This window comes from Corticium candelabrum, chromosome 4 (assembly GCF_963422355.1).
Source record: "Corticium candelabrum chromosome 4, ooCorCand1.1, whole genome shotgun sequence".
NCBI lineage: Eukaryota > Metazoa > Porifera > Homoscleromorpha > Homosclerophorida > Plakinidae > Corticium > Corticium candelabrum.
This window is the reverse complement of record NC_085088.1, coordinates 6,684,957-6,706,157: the sequence shown is the minus strand read 5'-3', so window position 1 is coordinate 6,706,157 and position 21,201 is coordinate 6,684,957. Positions and strand designations below refer to the sequence as shown.

Here is a 21,201-nt window from a genome sequence, read left to right as displayed (position 1 = left end):
GGAATTGTTCATAGACACGTGATCATCTTAGTTACGCCAGTCAGACACTGATATTCATATTGTATTATACTCTTTCATTGGGACAGTGAAGTTCCACAGTTATGTGGACTGTAAGTGAGCAAGAATTGTCACAGGAAATGAAAAAGCAACCTGAAGAGCTGTTTGACAATGATGATCCCACACTTAGTTTACCTTGAACAAAAATGGTTCACTCTATAATATTATTTCAAATACAATTCATGTGCAATGTAGGAACATCTACAAGCCCACAAGGTCCCCCATAAAACCCACCTTCTGCTACTAATTATAATGGCTAGTATAACAACTCTTTGCAGACTTGCAAGAAGTCGCATGTAGCTTCACTTGCTAGTTTACTTTGTGTTACACGGCTAAAGTGGTGGCAGCTAAAGAAGATCATAATGTTCCAAATGCCAACGTAGAATGATATTCCTGCAGTCATTGAATACTCGATTGATATTCGCAGTGTCAACTGCTGTTGTATAGTGCAGGAAGCATTCCCTGTTAACTTCCTGTCCCTTTGGTCTTTTGCGTCCAACTGATGTCTCTGTCATTTTCAAAAAAGTCTCTGCAAGGAAAATCTTCGCTTTTCGAACTTCAGAAGTCTCTGTTCCATCATTTGCAACTAAAAATGAGAAACCAAAGTCACTGCACATGCTACATCATGACAGTTTATAGCACAACTACTCCGCCACATTATATTTGTAAACTATTTACAGTATTTTTGAAGGGTGCTCAGTCAGTCACAGCGTGAGGTATAACTAATACTTAACATGGTCTACAGTACCATTGGAATAGCATCCATTTTGCTATGACCCATAACACACAGCATTAATGTACAGACGATTTAGACTGGCTGACGGTAATGTGACTTTTCACATTCCAATGAGTGATCTGGCATATCACTCCCGTTGGAATGGCTGAATTGGAATTGCTGAATCACTGGTAACATGAGTGAAATAGACTTAAATGTATCAATCCTTTTGTCTGTGTGTCCTCTGCCTACACATAGAAGCACAACTCAAATTCAGAAACTGACTGCATAAACGTTCCCTACTAGTACATATTCACACCCTACTGCTAAATATAGTATGCCACAGATTAAGACTATTACACAAGCCATTTACTGCAGTTGAGTAGTTACTTAGTAATTAAATTGCTGTCACATCAGTCAAGTCAAACGTAAAGCAACGGATTCATTACAAACTTTTAACATTGTAAACCAATCACAATTCTGAAGTTGAAAACAATGTGCACACAACACATTACTCACGATTCCTTATGTGTAAGGCAACTAATAACATATTGGCATTTGAACGCTTACTATCTTCACAACTGCAACAGAGTTCCAGCTACAGTAAAAAATTGCAGCAAACTGGGTTTACTGTTGATTTAAAATTAGGGTTCAAAAATAGGTCTTGACGAGACAATCCGATGATTTTGTTACTTACACGTCCAAATTTGTCTCCGTTGTTGAATTAAACATGATTGCTTTTCATGGACCTTGACGTCACTGATTTCAAAGTCAACAATAAGGAATGTGTTTCACATATAGCAATGGGAATGCATTTACTGGTAAGATGTAACCTCTCCACCTCAGCGAGAGACCAGATTTCTAGGCACAAGAAACAGCTAGCGCACAGTGACTGAAAGGCTGCTGATTCTGCATGCATCGTCATGATTCATGCACGGGGATCTTTTCTAGATGGCAGGATCTACATTGTGTGTTTTACGTACTCACTACACAAACATATACCAACTCTCTGATGTCGTTTCAACGACGGCATGGCGGGAGTTGTGAGCGCATGCTTAGGAGTAGCTGTACGTGTGCGGCTCACGTTAGTCTCACGCAACTGTCAGAAAACCAAACGTGGACTACACTATACAATGTTTTGAAACCCTGTCTATACTAACACTTGTCTGAGAACCAGTATCAGGGGTATCCAAATTAGCAACTTGGGCAGGGCACAGGAGGCCTTTCGGAATTCAGGCAGTGTGCAAGCAATGTCGGGCAGGGCACAGTGCCCCGCTCAAATAGTCTAGCTGGAACACTGAACTACACTCTTGGCTCTTTAATCATTTGGTAAGTAACTTCCCAAGCCTGGGGCCTATACTTGATGGATAAACCAAACCTATCACATATCCATGTAAGTAACTGCCCACTAATGAAACCCATATGGGAAGACTATTACGCACTGTGGTTGCTTTTTTAAACAGAATTTGTTAAACCTGACTTTGTCTCAGTTTTTATCGCCTAAAATTACCGAACACGTCATAACATAACAATACTGTTCTCTCAATGCCACCTAGAGGGACTGATATAGTAAGCTCCCATGGACCTGTCACCATGCCAGATCTTGTTGTGTCTAATCATACTTCCCATTCTTTCTATAATCTTGTTACGAATTGTGGGCAATTTCCATAATAACACTCCAGGAAATTTGATCACCACAAGGTTTTCTCTCTAACTTGTGCTATGCAAGTGTCAAGTAGCAGTTACCTAAACTTAGCCAAACTTCACAGATGGCAATTGAAGCAAGAACAAAGGAGTCAAAAAGTGCACTTTGTTGTTTCAATATCTGAACACAACTACACTTTTATTTCTAGTCAGCCTGTCACAGGTGATGACATGAGACAACTGTGTATCAGTTAACGGTTGTGACAAAGTAGACTCAGAAGACTGATCGACTACTTCTTGAATTATATCTTCTAAGGCCACATAAAAACTTGATTATTTGATTCTCATTCCCACACACACCAGACTTTTAGCACCTGCATCAACACAAATTTTAAAGGAGAACTCTCACCAAAATCAACTACCTCTCAGATAAATGCTGTCACTTCATGACACAACCCTTTGCAACCGTTTACTGCAGAAGTTTACCGTAACGAAGAAATAAAGCATTGAAATTACCTGCGTAGGCATGTTTAGTACCCGTATGTGGCGTATGTGTACCTCTGATTGTTGATTAGCAAGGAAGACCGATATCTGTGCATATTTCAAGGTAAGGATTGTGAGACATATGGTGGGAAGTTGTGATTTATTAACTAAAGCAAACTGGGACCCCAAAGTTATCACGCAAGTATCGACTGTGGCAATACAACCTCAGGAGACCTTTCTTGGATTAGCTCATAGATCATGTCTCGCTGAATTTTGGGTGCGCTAGGAGCACTTGGTATGGGTAAACCTAAAGTAGTTGCTTCGAGAGAGTAAGACTTTGTGTACATACGGGGAATTGTCTGAACAACTCGTTGCTGATTCTCTGCTTCTGTGGCTGTCTGGACCGTAGGTTTCCTGCAGGAAGATACCAGGCCTTGTATCTTTCTTTCAACAAGTTTTAGTATTTGGTGAGAGTTCTCCTTTAATGTTACTTGGTCTGGGCTCCTTACGCTTGAAAGGTTTCGAATTCTGAGACCAGCATGTGTTCATCACGTGTGATGTGGCCAAGCAAAGACAACGTTTGCTCCTGAACAACTGAGTCTCATTGACTTGTACAGCCACTATGCCTCGGGCAGCTAGATACACCTATCACTTGATAAATAATAAATAGATAATAAATCTAAATTTACCACCCACCCAACAGACAACAGGACGTCAGAAGGATGAAAACCTAATACCCTATTTCTTTGATTAAATACCGTCCTCGTTTACTTAATGCCGCAGTGGAGAGTACAGATAAAATATAAATGCCACCCTTATATAAACGACATATTTCAATGTAATTCCAATGTATCTTATGCAAGATCTCTTACTTGAAGATTAAAGGAAAGTCGTACGACTTATACTGTTTTCACTACATAACATCTCAAAGAGTAAAATGTGTAGTACCAGTATTGTACATTGTTCTCTTGAACGGGTATTAAACCTACAAGGTGTACACATACACACTCCTAAACTACAGACAGAGAGTCTTTAACAAATAAATGCCGTCCTCGATTAAATGCCGCAGTTGGAACTCTAGCTAAAAAATAAATGCTGCGGCATTTAATTAAAGAAATAGGGTAATGAACTTTATGTGGCCTGAAATGGTTACCACTAACACCTAAAGGCATGCTGTTATTCTCTTGCCAACATGGCAGTTTGATACTTTTATGTGATAATGGGGAATGTTCCATATACAGCAGTATAGGGCAGTCTTCACTAGTTGGACTTCCTCATACATCAAACTCCACGTTCTGTTCTATAGGTTACTGCCAATTACAGAGTTCACTTACGTCGTCCCTTGTACACGCTCTCTTCTGGTTTGAAGTTAGCATAGTCACGATAGTACTTGTCAAGCGGAAACCGTTTAGAGTTGACTTTCTCTTGCAATACATCCTCTTTGTTGAGAAACAAAATGACAGAAGACTCTTGAAGCCACTCATTGTTCCAAATACTAGCAAACAGTTCCAAAGCTTCGACGAGACGATACTGTAATATAGAACATCAAAATTAATGTACACAATACTTATAAAAATGCTAACATTTAACACCTTAGAAGTGTCTTCTCGTAATGTCAAGTTGTAGCTGCTACAAGCTGCTATAAATATGATAGCTGTCACACCTGAGAAACATTGAATCCACTTTGACCTCTCTTCTCGCTGTCCACCCACATCAAACATGCTATATACACAAAACAATTCTACTGCTTCTTTTTGTCATTGCATAGACACGTGTCTCACTGAAAACGAACACGATTCACGACAAACTTCGTTTCAAATACTCCTCGTGTCTGAACACGACAACGCAAGATGTCATCATCAGTAGGACTATAATTTTCTTTTCTCACTACGTCCATTTTGTTCAAAAAGCTAAACACAACACAATTATGCATAAAAATAATATGTAACAAAGCTGACACGTACCTAACAAGCTATAACAATGCACTTTACTCACACTACATTGTATTGTTGACTCAACACATGACATCATATAGAAATTACCACAAAAGATCGAATAAGAAGTACAAAATAAGCAAATAAAAAAGTATTAAAATACACACAACTGCAGCGAGTTTGCTTGTCCTTGAACTAGAAAATCAGGATGTTTGACCACCACTCAGTACTACACAACATTGCTTACGCATTCAAAGCTGCATCAGCTGTCATATTTGCACAGCTCTGCCAGCTTCAGTAATGGTGTTTACGCATTTACTACTATGCACTATAGATTTCAATTCAATTTGACATTCGAAAAAATTTATCAGCAAAGTTCCTACTACCAATTCAAAGTTCAAACTAAACTACGACATGGTAGCTAAACCTGCAAACATTTCAATGGCAGCAGCACCAAACTTGTTGCAAAATACATGCTCTGAAACATATGTCCACCTTCATGCAGTTACAACAGTGTTCACAAAGTTCAGTTTGTTGTGTCTCATGGTACAATTCAGTCCAAAACAACAAAATAAACAAAAGAGTCTAACTCCAACAACAACTCGGTCAGTACACGGAACCCAGTTTTAAGTGTTTCACTATCACCTGCAAAGATGGTCCTCATAGTGGCAGCAACAACAAGTGTACATGTGATCAGAGAAGGGTCCAACAAAAATCACCCTATCTTGTACATGTGAATCTCACTGCTATATGTCAAAAGCGTAAGTTACAGCCTTGTCTTACATTTCTATTCATAAAGAGCAGACTACTTGTTTGACATGATTGATTCACAGGTGTGCAGCTCTGCCTACTAACCTTAAACCATTGCACTTACAAAAAACTGCTACATGAGTATACTAACAAGACAGGTTGCCGAGAACCTCATGCTAAAAACAAGTTGTCTCTTCTCACTAATAAAGAGAAGAAATTGTGTATAAAACATAAACTAGTGCAATTATTGTCTCATAAATCTACACATAAAAGTTTAGTTGACTTGTTTGACTTGCTCTTAGTTAATAAGCACTCCAGACAAGAATATGTGATATCAAACAAGTAGGATTTACAAACAATACCAATTGCAAGCTAGCTTATACAGCAAAGTCTTTAAAATCTGACCAGTACTGACAAGGACTACACCTAAACGACTGGAAGTTTGCCCTACCATATCTTGCTTGGATGGGTCAAGATAACATGACAACACAAGCGAGTTGTTAAAGAAAATCAACAAGCTGCCCTTGTAATATTTGGTCTCTCATTAATACAACAACTTGAACTCGCATATCTACCATCACATCCTTGAAACAATCCTCCAGCAGCTACTGTACCTGCAACTAGAACAACTCTTCTTTTAGGAAATTGTCAAGAAATAATTCAATACGACTCCATTAATGACATGGCCAAATTCAAAGCTAATACATGAACATCAACAACCATAACATTGGCACAATTGCTCAATCCCAAGACATTGGACAATGGTCTCTTTCCAATAACAAATGACTTAATTGCAATCAATATAAACAATAATAGTTGCACCTGGTGGCATACATCCTGCCACAAGTCATGATTATTGCAAGATCAAGCAGGTGTGTGCAATTTCTGTATTCACTTAATTAAACTGTAATCTCTTCAGTGTAACACTGTGTCCAGGGTGGTATGGACACAAAGTGTAACAACTGCACAACAATAAATATATAATCAATAGCAGCCCAGCCTCATCTGTTCCAATCATTTAAGCATTGAAACAATTTTATGTATTAAACTATAGTTAAAACTATATCTTAAAGCTAAAGCCCTACATTGACTTAATTACATAACCACCAGACAATAAAGCAATGTGTGTACCTGCCTAACAGTTTGTTATAAACTTCTCTTGCTACTTAATGTGCACCATACCAACAGTGACACTACAAAAAAGACAACATTGACTATACAGTACACTAATATCAGTCTCGTATCAACTGAGTCTCAATACTAGTTATAGACATTCTGGCTTGATCACGTCAAACAAACAAACACTGGTACACCGCTCATTAGTTCTGCACATCTGTGCCAAGTGACACACAAAAGTAAGTGTAGTTTCATCTATACAATCACCAGCAACCTATAACCTCTGCGGGTTTTACACTGCATTCAATAGCTTACTGAAAGCTGTAGACTAAGAGCACATTCTTACTTCCACTAGCTTAACCAAGAGCCAGTGGAGGCACTCTGGTTGAGCGTAGGTAATCCTGGTGGAAAAATGAAAGAAAAGATTTAGTGAAAGCAAGCGTGCACAGAGTGTGGCTGACATACAATGGATCTTCACTGTGAAGAAATTGAGAGTTTTAACCAGTATTCTGTGAGACATAACCTAGTGCTATTTGTGTGCCGAAATCTGTCATTCTGTCACTGTCAGCATACAAAACGTTTGCATCTGCCCAAACTCACCAGCTCCACCATGTCAGTCAGTGTAAGGTCATCCATTTTTTGCCTTTTCATGAGCGTACAAAGCGTATACCATACCCCCTTCGTAAAACCATACAATAAAATGTTGCTAGCCTGCAATAGTACACAATTTCACATTAAACAGCATTGTGAAAGAGCCTCTATCAGCAACCCAACATATTCATAGTTGCTCCTTTTGAACAGTGTGGAAAGTACACTGTCAGAGTGCTTTTCTTGGTCCTTTCCAACTTATCAACAGCACGTTCAAACTTATTTCTTTTCCTCCATGCTGCAAGATTTCCAGAGTGTTTCTGCTTTCCTAACAGTGTCTTAATGGCCATGACGTTCAGAGAAGGCAAACACAAACGTGCTCACGAAGTGTTATACATGTTACTTGGCTTTTTGTGCACTGTAGTGGCCATTTAGCTCAACTGAGTGAGCTAAACATTTTCTACTTCAAGCTCCACGTCAGGCACACCAACAAACCCGGATGTGGTAACTAAAAACCAGGGTATTCAAGAAGGCCCGCTAGGAGTTGAAATAAGGTGCGTACAGCATTTACTGTTAAAAATGTTTAATATCAATTTATGAAAAACCAGCAGTTTCGTTCACCTTTAGTCCATAAAATTTCTCATAAATACGCCAGAACAAGCCCTGTGTATATGCATCTACAAACATTTGCAAAGCGTACGGCAAGTGCCATCTCTCTCCCCCTAGCTTTGTACACTTGTGAAAATGCAAAAAAAGACGACCCCTAAACATAAATAAAACATGTTTGCAGAAGACCTCTCCTGGCCCCACCAGCTGAGTCGGTGGAGATTAAAGAAGACTCCCTAACCTTTTTGTCTTGTCTTAGTCTCCACCTGGCAAAGACAGTTACCAGTTTCAAACCTTCCTAACTGCTTCCTAACTGATTCCTAACTAAATTGAAGATCTACCAGCAAACCTAATAATACTAATCATTATGAGCATCTGACTTCAGAATCTTGAGTAATGCCACTATAACTGAAACTCACTGCCGTCTTACTAAAAAAGCATGCATACACAAATGAACAGAATGTGTGTGGATACACTGACTCATTCTTAAACTACCTATGCAACACATACCGTATAATACACTTTCAATCTAGTGTTAAGTGTTCTGTACCAAGCAGTTCAGACCGGTCTTGAACATTAGGTTAGGTCGAGTTTAATGTTAGAAACTTGAAAAAGGTATAATCATCTCATCATGCAGTTCACCTATATGTAATATGAAGATGTCTGCACACATGCGCGCGCGCACACACACACACACACACACACACACACACACACACACACACACATGCACACACGCACATACACACACACACACACACACACACACACACACACACACACACACACACACACACACACACACACACACAATTGCACTTACTATCCAGCAGAATCAATCAACTGATATTCATGAGATCTTTCAAATGCAGCCTTCACACCTGCATCATTCCAGAGGACACCAGCACGTTCAAAAAACTCTGATGAATAATCAAAATCTGGTGTCTTGTAAACGCTAATCATATAGTCAACGAGTGCCTCATTGTCCACATTCTCTAGTGCAATGCCGAGCTTCCTCATGGCTAACACCACGACCTGCAGAAACATGCCCCAATATACCACACAAATACGCTACTACGCAAAAACTGCACCCTCCATAACTACTCAAGCCAAAGGCAGTTATAATAGTGTGTGTGTGTGTGTGTGTGTGTGTGTGTGTGTGTGTGTGTGTGTGTGTGTGTGTGTGTGTGTGTGTGTGTGTGTGTGTGTGCATGTGTGTGCGTGTATGTGCATGTGTGACTGGGCAACTACATTCATAAATGGCACATAAAAATCAAATTTAGACAAATTTGTTACTATTGTACTCATATGTCCAATCACAAGGAAGGGTTTTCATAATCATTCAACTTTTCCTATCAGTCATCTAGTTACCCATAAATTTTTAAGCATCTCCCATATTTACTAATTAACTATACTATTTCTAGCATAAATTCATTCATTTTCACTGTCAATGCCACATCAAACAATCCACTTCAACATTAGCAGAAGTACTCTTTGTAGCCACACATCATGCAAATCCAACTTGTGATGTGGCTCCTTCGTACATGTATCTTTCATTTGTGATAAGTCCTCAGGGTATTGTCTAGGTGTAAGTCAGTCATACTATATATGGCTAACTATACTTGGCAGGACATCAATCTTTCTACAATGTATTCCTCTGCAGTGGAATTTGACTTTACAGAAATATTGGGCACAATTCTTCCACTCAGTCTGCTTGCTGAATGCTGCAGCAGCATGGCCACAATCAGATGTAATAACCTAATACTAACTGATGAAAATGCCCGTGCAACCAAGCAGAGAAACACATGAGCACCATGCCATGTTATGCCATGAGCACAGTTTCAAGGTGCCATCCGAATTGAAAGAGGCACACTCATGGTCGCACAAGCATACTTGAGCCGATCTCAAGTGGGGTAGCTCTTGTGCCATAGCTATGGGAAGTGACATAGTGTTTTCAAGCCTGGCAAGATAATCAATTTCAATTGCCAGTAAGCCCTTTCTAGTGCTGTTGTTACGCATGCAAGGCTGTCTCTTGTCAATTGACGGGGACACTGTAAGCTTTCAACAATGCAAATTTTGGTGCTCACTGTGAACTGAGTGAGCTTGCTTACTCATGGGAAGCCTAGAGTAAGAGCTACCTATGAGAATGAGACGTGTGCTTTCCGAGTCATGTGCCAAATTTTACCAAAAGTGTAGCAACCTAGATTTTGTAGAATTAAGATTTTAGATGGAAAAATTTTGAGAACTACATCTATAAGACATATCTACTAAACACAGTCGAACACAACCTCTTACTGCAAAGTCTTAATCTCTCAAATTCAGGCTACAAAAAGTCTTCAGTCAGCTTTGCCTTCAGCATGAATTAGTGCCAAAGCATGCACAGTTACTAAGCGTTTGAATGTGACAAAAAGCAAATGCGCCAGTGTGAGCATGCCCCCTTAATTCATGCAGACCACTAAAATCAATTCAAGAAGCACAGCAGCACTATTGTAGCTACTAGTGACTCGAACAATGTATGGACTATATATCTAACTTCACTGGAGCAAATCAAGTTTGACCAGTTCGATCTGACTGGTGAATGACCAATGACTTACTGTTACTGAGCAAAAGGTAACATTAGAAATACAGCCAACACATGTTTACAAACTACAAAAAGTACTGCATCCATGAGACACAAATAATTACTATATAATCCAATACTCCCAAGTGTAGCATGTCAGCTGATGCATTTTCCTCACAACAGCTACAATCTCTTTAGATAAGCACTCCTTTGTCATCTGACAAAGCACTAGTGACAAAAATAGACTATGCCTGCTGTTTTGACAATTTCTTCTTCTGCATGTATGAGTATAAGATCAGAAACTTTAGTGGTCTAATGTTAACCTGCAATAATAGTTCCCAAGAAAGTAATTGTTTTGCATACCTGCCAACACTAAACATGAATAAACAATCAATAGTGGTTGTCCCCACAGAATGTGTAACTTCAAGGAGCAGAAGGTTTATAAAACATGGTCAGAATCAGATGTCAACAAAAACAAACAAGTGTTGTATTATCTACAGCAATCTTAATAGCAGTTCATTCTGTAAGTCTGGTTCCTTACTAGCTATCTTGAATAATAAACCAGACAATAGCATATGCTGACATATTCTATACTAGTTTTAATTAAAGGAGCACTTCACCCATTGACGCACGCGCAGTAAACGTTAACATACGTTAAGGCTTTGGGCTGCAGACCGAACACTTGCTGTATTGCGTGGCGCATTGTTTTGGTCTTGCTTTCCGAGGCCAACTACGAGAGCACACAAGAGACGGGTCTAGACGCTTCAGGCGACTCTACCAGTGAAAGAGTACAAGTTACAGTTCATAAGCTACTCAGTCGTTCGTACGTTGTAGACTCCACATGATCGTCTTGAGCGACTTGCAATCGCTCGATCTTTCGCACTTTCCTCCGTGTTTCTTTCTACGAATGGGCATCATACTACAGTACAAAAGGGCTTGCGTGATGCGAAAAACACACGGAAACGTGCGACACCACACATAATCACGTGACACAAAGTGCCTTCATTCTACAGCCAAACCATCGCCGTATGTGTGCTTTTCGCCATTGATTGAAGGTGAGTTAGTGATGCGAAGGCACGTTTTACTTCCATCTAAGCAAATATCAAAGTGTACGTGAAGTGGTAAAATGAAACTCACACCTAGTGGACGTTATTTGAAAAACCGACACGTACGTTTTTTTGTTTTTTGGCCTTATTAGAATGCTCAGCTATCAAGTTTGCTCTGAGATAGTGCCAAACTTCCCAACTTGATGTGAGACCAGAAACGATTAGCGGCCGAGGGCAGAGTCAGAGTTGCATGGACCAGTGAAGTGCTCCTTTAAACCACAGTCCATGTCAAAACTACTGACACATTTCCGGTTTACTTGTAATATTTTGGAAAGTTTTCTTGTTTTGCTATTTACTAGGAAACTGTGCCAAACTTTTCTTAAACAGCTGAAAAGCAGTCGCAAAAGCTATTCCATAGTTTGTGTATCCGCGTAGAGAACTGTGCCATCATCAAACGAGTCATGAAAGACAATGCCGTGATATTCTGTTACTACACCCCTCCAGTACCAAGAAGCAATCTAAGATCTGCCAACTTTCACGTGTTTCTTGCTCTACTGTTTACCGAACTCTCAAAAGACTGGATACTGGAGAATGAATTCAATGCAGAGCTTCCCTTGGAAGACCAAGAAACTAGCTGAAAACCTTCGAACAGCTTCAATTAGTGAACATGATGCAACAAGGAACTACAAATCAGCAAACAGACTTGCTGGCAGCACAGGAAGTTGTGACTTCTTCCACCAGCAGAAGAAACTGCATGATGCAAGTATCGCTACACTATGCCTAAGAAAATTCCGCTGCTAGCTAGTGAAGCTAAAAACAAGACTCTGGGCGTCACGGTTTCTCGATCGGCCCGCTAGCTCACCAGATCTAGCACCGATAGAAAACTTCTGAGTGGTCACAAAGGGGGGTGTTGAACTTCGTAAGCCTCAAAACGTTCATGAACTTGAAGACGCAATCCAGGCGGAATGGCACTTGCTCACGCCTTGTGATCTGTTGCCGCATACATCCGAACGAATGTCTAGTGCCATTGTCTAGAGCTATGCTAGCTACGGAAATGCTATCAAAAAATGAAAGGAGGACACTAGCTATCAATGCACACTTGTGAGTTTCCAAAGTCTAGCAAACCTACGAGCATACATAATAGTTCTCTCTATGTAGAAAACGTATGTGACCTGAAAACGGATGCGTTTCTGCTCAAGCTATCCATGGCCTTTTGAGTAAACTGTAGACCTGTCCATTCTAGATACCACCTATGGACCATTCAAACTCCCTGACATTAACAACACGCCTTGGTCCAGCCTATTACCTGTATTTCTAAATAAGCCATATGTTGTTCAGAGGTGTGGTATATCTCGTGCTTGACAATTCTGGTGCTGGTATCACAATTCCAATTCTCTTGCAAATGTCATAGGGGCACCAGGCAAGACTAGCGAGAGAGAGTCTGGGGACGAGACTATACTTATATCCAATGTAGACAGAGTGTCACCAACAGTTTCAGACACTTCTTGTACAGCATACAGACCTTAGAATTCCAACATCTACTAAAATTTCTTTCAGTGAAGTCCTGCATGTTGTTTGCTTTGTTCAAATATTCATTTACATTGATTCTTGGTCTGGTATCCATAGCGTTCTCATCAACAGATGAAAAACGATAACTAGCACGTGCCGGACACTCCGTCACCTCTGCCTGCAGACTACCTACAACATTTTTTAGCCCCAAACGTCCTGCTTTCTATTTGAAGGTATGTTGTACTACATTACAATGAAGTGCTTACGGCAACACAACACCATAACTTCCACGCCCTTCTAACTGCAAACAAATCCGCCAACAAACGACACATACACATATGCTTTCTCTGACGTTACTCCGGATATCCAGCACTTTAGCTTTGCGTTCTCTACACAAAACATTGAATGTCAAATTCACTGCGACCTCTGCATTCACGTTCTTTCGCGCTCACTCGTCACTAAAGCCGTCAACGTGAAGCAATTTCATCTGCTTTACTATTGTGCTCTTGCCTGATTCTCCAGCGCCTGCAGAATGAATAAGTGACGAGTGTCAACGTCGAGTTTACAACTCTTCAAGTCATTACGACTGAATGACTCAAAATACCAAGCTGCACAAAGACATACGACATACCCAACAAAAGAAGGCGATGAGTAGCCTTGAAGCGGCGGCGATCCTGTTTTATCTGGTCGTTTATCTTCTTGTTTGCCTCCCGCTGCTGTTTGAGGGCATCCTGCTCTTCTCTAGGGACCGGATTGCCGAAACAGCTACCCATTCTGCCGTTTTTCACAGCTAGCTTTCCCCCCGCTTGTCCTTCGCGGGCAACTGCGCCAACGTGCCCGCTCTAACCAGATCGCACAGTTCCGGACTACAGAAAGAATATCCGGGATAACACGGTTGATAACTATCGTCGTACACTATTGCACTCACATGACAGAACACCTACGACGAGACAATGTACTCAGCTGGACTGCTTTCCGTGTGCAGCAGTGTAGCAACATGGTTTCACAGTATCTTAAGCCTAGTGACCTATCACCTTTTTCTGACCGCGCCTTGTTTAGTAATTACTACGGAAGTCACAATCCTACGCGAGTTCATCCAGTGCTATTCTTACATCTTACATCAGCTGCTGCTGTACTTTATAATTAGCACAAGGTGAACTTCTCCAGACGTTATTGTAAGAAACACGGTCATACCTATAGATATTGGACAATTCTGTCAGCTAGGAGAATTCTGGATCATAACAGCGATATAAATTTAGATGCGTATGGATGTAATGTAAGTATTAATGCCAGAGAAATCGTGAGAAAAAGAATGATATGATTTCCATCGCACCTAAATATATCTATAGCCCATACACTAGCTGTGTGTGTACAGTTGATACCGTCCTCTTGCCATGGGCAGACACAAAACACCTACATATATACAAACACAAGACAATTATATATATATTATATATTTTATATTTCTTAATAACTAAATGTCCCATATGGGACAAACAAAAAACATACATGAAAGACAAGTATTATATATATATATATATATATATATATATATATATATATATATATATATATATATATATATATTATATTATATTATAGGTCCCATAGGGGACTAGCAGTACCATCTAAACTACATCTAGCTAGTATCATTTTAGCGTTGCTACACCACAGTCTAGTAGAGAGTTGCTGATGAAAATGACAAACAGACTGGCTAATTGAAACATTATGTTTAAACGAAGCTCTACGTGCTATGATCTTGAGCACTTGAAGGCTAGCAGCTGTCCAGAGACCCAGAGTCTCTACTACTAGCGGATGAAAAAGGCTGCCTGTGCTGGACACATTCAGGTGATGTCGTTCGTCCTTTTCCATCTCTCCTGCATCAGATGCTGCACCTGGATGACTTGCTGCTTGAGTGAGAAAAGACGGTTGTAAGGAACTTCGTACCGATAAGTCAAAGTAGGCAGGCAAACCGCGCTCGAAATCTGGATGATAAACATCTCCTGGTCTTGTTTGGTTGCTACTGCTACATCTTGCCTCCCGACGACAACGAGAATCATCTGTAAGCAGTGCGTTGTACACCACTTCGCATAGAGCATCATGACGTTTCGTTGTCAAACTCTGTCCTTGATTACATCCCAATAGATGGTCACCAAACTTATCAATAATGTTACCACAAGGGCAGCGTTTGGAGTTTGGGGAAGGGAAAATGGGGATACCCAACCATATCCGTAGTGCCACACTAAACATATATATATATATATATATATATATATATATATATATATATATATATATATATATATACATATATATGTATGTATGTATGTATGTATGTATGTATGTATGTCAAAACAAACACACACTACAACATTTGATCCTACAAAATTCATGATCAGCCACTGATAGGTTTTAATTAGCTTTTGCTCTAATGTGATCTATGTATATAGACTCACCCCGTGATATATATTTGTTGTGTGTATGATTGGGCATTAGGGGCCGGTCTTTACTAAGTGTCCGGAGGGGCTGGCAAATTTGCTGGGGAAACAAGTTTGAAATTCAGTGATTTGCAGGGGTCACTAAGCGTTTGGGTCACCTTCTGTTGGGGGTCATAATTTTCAGGGAATTTTAACTGAATACTATAGAATTGTGTGCAAGAACAGTATATTTCTAAGCGCTTTGCACACTTGCATTGCTGAAAGCGGCAATTCCTGCCTTACTTGTTTTGTCAGCGGTTTGACTAGAAAGGACCAACTTTAGAAATCATACCTAGGCCTGAAACAGATTTCTACTCTAATTTCATAAATGTTCGGCGATCTAAATTTTCGGCTAGATTAGGTTACCGCTATTACGGCGTACATTAATTTTCGGCGTAAGGTGGTTGGCACCTTCACATACTAAACACAGTACTAGACGCATATCATATCATTCGGGGCGTTCTAGACTACTACTACGTGAGTAGTCTCGCGTAGCCAACCCCTCCCCATTTTGATATAAGCGCGACATGTAGCCTCGAACTTCCAGACCAGAGTGCGCAAGAAGCTTCGAGGCTACATGCGGCATGCATGCGGTACCGCGGTGTGGAAGTGAATTCTTGGTATTAGGTGTCAAAGTCCCATGATACTTATGTTGCTGCCTCACAAAGGCGTCTCAATTCTCGACAACTAGGCGACAGACTCGAATACCACTGCTGCTGTTTTCATTGCAAAAGGGAGATCAGTGGCAGTGGTTGTCACCGAGAACGCAACAGTTGTGATCTTTGACAGTCACCCGCACAACCAGAAAGGTGCTCTCATTGCAGTTTCTACTGGGATTGCACCTGCAATTCGCTTTCTGTGCAATCGTCTCTATGGAGGCATAGATAATAGCGAGAAGCTGATGTTTGCTTTCTAGAGAAAGTGCAAGAGGTTGCAATGTAGTAGTAATTTCACAATTTCATTTGTTTGGTCAAAGTGCTGACAGTTGCCCAGATTTTTGGCAAACATATGAATGTGCGTACAGTACATATACTAATAGTACTAGTAACGTCTGTTTTGAATGTTTCAGAAGAAACTGATCCAACATTTGAATGGGAATTAAATTTGGGTGGACATTTAATTTGGGCATGGCAGACCCTTCGCCGAAATTGCCGAAATTAAATGTACGCAGAACATTTACGAAATTAGAGTATTATTGTACGTACCTATATGAGTATATGCTGCATGTAAATATGCATATGGGGTCAGAAGTTTTTAGGGGGCATATTTTGCAGGGGTCACATATCAAACTATGTGGATCTCGGCAAATTTTTCCATCCCCTCGCAATCCCCCCCAAACAACTAATAAGGACCGGCCCCTTAGTGGGACATATATGATGCCATACACTTAGTAACTGCCAGCCTAGCAACACACATGCAACTGCAAACTGGTCATTGAAATTGTCAACCAAACTTTAGAATTCTTCAAATTACCGTTGAACAACTAGTAATTTCAAAAATGCGTTAGAAAAACAGGAAAATTTAGTGATATTGTTGGTCACTGCAAGTTTCCAACGCTATCTTAATTAATAGCGTTTGCTGTGACTAACAGTAATATAACCAACTGGACTGGACCTACTGTCTAGAGTAGGTAACATTACTCAAGGAACGATGAACGCAGACTACTCAGACTAAACACAGACTAACTAAAGATGTATTTTCTCACAAAATAGACGTACCTAATCTAATTAGTATACTATACCACACAGCAGTCCAAGTAATCATACTTATACTGTACAACAAATGACTTAAGAGTAGGGCTGGTTTGGTGTTATCATTCTGCCACAAAGTCACACCTGATTCTTCCTGTTATGGTCATCTGACCTTGCCACTTGGTAGAAGTATGTGTTTTCTGTTTAAATGCAATTGCCAATTCCTCCATAAGCAATAAAAACCAGCCATCCATGTAGCTTCATTGATTGTTTTTGTCCGCACTAAAAATGGGCACTTTATCTCACGCGCACCATCTGGGTCATCTATCTTGGTCATCTATCGATAGTTGGATCACGTTAGAACTTTACTGTAGCCCAAAATTCTCTTTACAAAAGGATCTGGCCATGTCATGGGCTTCCCTCTTCACGACATCTGCAAACGTAGAGGCAGTTAGTTACTCTGTTTCTTCTAGATCCCAACCATTTTGGATTGGACGCCTGGCCCCTTGTTTCAAGTTCAATTGCACACTGCTGTGCATCGGAAACATGCAAGGATGCTTTAAAAGTAGCACACATGGCACTCAAATCATCTAGGTCAGTATTAACTATCTCTCTGACAGGATCAGTACTGTCTGCTGTTGTTGCTAATAACAGGTTGTCATCTGACAAAGACATATGTTGTCCTCAGATCTTGCACAGGAAGAGGAGGAGGAAGGGGAGGTTGGGGAATAAATACACTGACAAGCAACGGCTTGTATCTTCTTTGTACCTGTTGATCAGGTCAGTAGTAAAAGCTTTCATCACGACCACTCCTTTTCCTCTCAAAGCAGGAGGTTCAAGATCAAAATCTGATGCTTTATTAAGGTAGTCATAGAAGAAAGCTTGAAAATCTTGTGCTTGTTAAGGATGACACTAGTGATAGGTACAGTTGGCTTGTCCTTGCTTCTTGGGCATATCCAAGCAGGGCTTAGATGTAGGAACAAGTTTGCTTCCAAACGATTCCATTGACCACAGAGCAGCAGACACGCAGACACATGAATGCAAGAATGTGCTACGCCAGCAGGACAAGTGCAGTGTGTAAATTTGATGTTTTGGCTTAGTTTTTCAAAGGTGGTGCACACTATCCTGATTTCTTGTTTCATTGTTCAACTTCTGAGTTGCATTCAGGATCATCTCAATAACATGACCTGACTTCCACACCGTAAGGCTTTCTGTGAGACTTCTGAATGCAGCTGCCTGAATTGATGACATGCCTTTGGCTGGTCGGGAGTGGTGTAATATGTTAGCTACTGTCACTACCAGACACACCATGTGTATTTTTCTTCCATCTGATTCTGCCAACCATCAGAAGGACTATCATCCATTCCAAAAACAGACTCCAGACTCTAGTTTTGCATCTTCACTAGAATGTTCTAGCAAGTACATTCTTTGTCTGATGGCATCTGACTCTATACACACAATTAACTTAGTGGAGTACTAGTGGCAAACAAGCACACGCATTGTCAGTTATCTTACCGTTCAATAAGAATAGGCTTTGTTCCAGTTGTTGACAGAGCAAAGTCACTGGCAATAGTACAATGTCGTTGCAAGAAACATACAAAAATATCTTAAAATATCTAGGTACACATCTCAGGACTCTTGCCAAACACTCAGTGACCGAATCTAATAGAAAGACAAAACAGAGTACAGACACACTGAGCGATTGGTTATTTTATACCGCAGCCACTAGGTGGGTGGATAAAATCATGCATTACAACTGTACCTGTAACTACCACCAGACATGTCTAAAGACTGCATCTTCATGTCAGTCGCTTCCTAATGACTAGAAAAGACGCACTTTCTAGGAAGTATTCAGGAGGCACACACCAAACCATTTGGTAAGTGCGTACCACACAGAATACCTATCATACTATGCATGCAATTTGTTGCATGCAAATTTATTGCTGCAGTTCACGTCTGTAAGGTCTAAATGTTACATCATCACTCAAAATGATGAGGCAGCATCACCACAAAGTACAGAAAGAAGTCGTTCATCACTGCAAAACAGGAAAAACACATGAACCGGTCCTAAAGAGGCCTTATCTGATTCAATACATCACTATACGTGCTAGTAAAGGTTTGAAAAGAAAACTTGTTGCTTTCGGCTTCGCTATAGACTCATGTGGTCAACAAATGCCAAGAAATCAAAGTAGCATCCAAATGTTCCCATTAGACGCAATGTTGTCATAATGCCATGCCCACAGAAAAGATTAATTGTGGGAGGCAACGGCATCAGAAGACCAAGCCTAACAAAAGCTGCCAATCAAAACAAATCTGGAGAAAGTGCAAGCTCCTATGAACTAGGAATGCAGCCCAGCCAGGATCCTGAGTCTTTTCCATGGAGAGACATTAACGAGCAGCATCCTGCATTCTCAATCATATGCAACACTTGTGCCCTGACCAGTTTTTCTGACAGACGATGTTGTAACTTTTTGGTATCAGTTAGTAGGTCTGGCGCCGCACTCCTGAATTCAATAACTTTTGCAAATTTGTAGCTGATAGTGTCTGGGCACGAACTTGGTAACGTGTGCAAAGATTGAACCCAACCGACAACAAATGCAATTGGTGACAAGTTTTGACTAGAAGTCAGGCTGAAACCACCATGCCTGATGGAAAGCATGGCTTGCGCCCATGAGCTAGTGGTGATATTATCCAGGTTTAGCAGTTTTATGAAGGTCAAGTGTGTCTGTAGGTCGTGGATTTCTGCTGCAGCTTGGAATTCATCTGGAGGAACAGTCTCGCTATATAGCCTAATTGATGTGTGTGGCTGTATCGTCATTGTCTGTCTGTTTCTTTGTCTGTGAGTCTATCTGTCTGTTTGTGCATAGCTACGCAATCAAGATAGACGGTTGGTCTGAACTACAAGCAAAGCTGGATATGAGAGCACTAGATATTAGCAGCAAATAGTCTGAAAACAGAGCGCAGACAATGGACACGTGAGAAACATTCCGTCAATGCTTGCTAACACTAGGAGCCTCACTACCATCAAAATGCTAGAAGACACACTCGCGAGACGTTGAGAAAATGTGCCTGTGGGTTATGAAACAGGCATGGATGCGCATGCAAGGCTGAAGGGAACAACTGCACCGCATTTGTGCACTTGCACTTATCATGTGACCTAATTATTGCTTACCATGTAATCATCGTATGTGCTGTTTTCACGCTGATATGTACCACTCGCATGTTCAAACCCGGTTTTGTGTAAAACGTAACCTATTCGGTGCCTTCGACCTGAGGAAAGATGACAAGTTGGTTTGCGTGCGACCAAAACTCTGCTTCAACAACAAGATTGTAAAATCGCTCCCATGCGTTTCCTTATTTGTAACAGCGACTACACTCTGATATCCAGCTTTGCCTGTAGTTCAGCCCAACCTTCCAACTTGATTGCATAGACCATACAATCAAGTTTGTAGGAGAGTAACACTAAATGACGGAGTGTACCTTTAATTAATCCAACTATTAATTTGTACAAGCTATTTATTATCCATGACAATTCACATTTACTCACATCTCTCAAAATCAACTAACAATACTTACTTCAACCCTAATGTTTAGTACCTCAACTAGACTTTCAAGTGCATGCTTCAGAGTTGCAGGTTCGGAGACACTAGCACAACGGTCTTTGAGTGAAGATCACCATCCACACAAATGGTATTGCTAAGTTACAGACAACCTGTTAATTAAATCATGGCTATAATAAGACTATAATTACCTGGTCCAACTGACAGATATTATTTTTCAGTCGATTGCTTGCTAGTCACAGTGATCTTCTCATCCAACTTTTATTCTCCTTGATTATTTCCTTTGGCCATTGGTTGAAATACCTACAATAAAGATTGTACTTCAACAAGTACTGTAGAGATTACTCAAGTCCCATCTTGTTGTCTACCTCTGCTGCCAAAAGTCCGGTACCTGTTTCGATGTCTAACATGTAGTGGTCAACACGTGATTGCATGATCGAGTCGTATGTTACATGACATAGACAT

The 21,201-nt window shown here is 40.4% G+C and overlaps 1 protein-coding gene and 1 long non-coding RNA gene across 2 annotated transcripts; both read right to left on the bottom strand.

Annotated features, from left to right (window-relative positions):
* Positions 1 to 187: 187 nt before the first annotated feature.
* Positions 188 to 13,874, bottom strand: LOC134178326 (guanine nucleotide-binding protein G(olf) subunit alpha-like). Its single transcript, XM_062645189.1, has 8 exons — positions 13,640 to 13,874; positions 13,461 to 13,533; positions 13,343 to 13,397; positions 8,717 to 8,928; positions 4,681 to 4,809; positions 4,492 to 4,621; positions 4,234 to 4,429; positions 188 to 643 (listed from the first exon to the last, which is right to left on the bottom strand). Exons 1-8 carry the CDS (start codon positions 13,779 to 13,781, stop codon positions 405 to 407), a joined length of 1,176 nt encoding a protein of 391 aa, XP_062501173.1. The 5' UTR covers positions 13,782 to 13,874; the 3' UTR covers positions 188 to 404.
* Positions 13,875 to 17,166: 3,292 nt separating this feature from the next.
* LOC134178832 (uncharacterized) lies at positions 17,167 to 20,852 on the bottom strand. The gene is made up of 3 exons (XR_009969704.1): positions 20,774 to 20,852; positions 18,692 to 18,838; positions 17,167 to 18,624 (listed from the first exon to the last, which is right to left on the bottom strand). It is a non-coding gene; the product is annotated as an uncharacterized LOC134178832 (long non-coding RNA).
* Between the last annotated feature and the right edge of the window lie 349 nt (positions 20,853 to 21,201).

Bases quoted from the DNA above. Each gene is read 5' to 3' on its own strand.
- LOC134178326 (XM_062645189.1), bottom strand. From the start codon at position 13,781: ATGGGTAGCTGTTTCGGCAATCCGGTCCCTAGAGAAGAGCAGGATGCC. The intron at 4,430-4,491 runs GTGTTAAATGTT...TCTATATTACAG, and splicing joins TACGAGAAGACACTTCTAAG to TATCGTCTCGTCGAAGCTTT. The intron at 644-4,233 runs GTAAGTGAACTC...TCTCATTTTTAG, and splicing joins GAGCGTGTACAAGGGACGAC to TTGCAAATGATGGAACAGAG.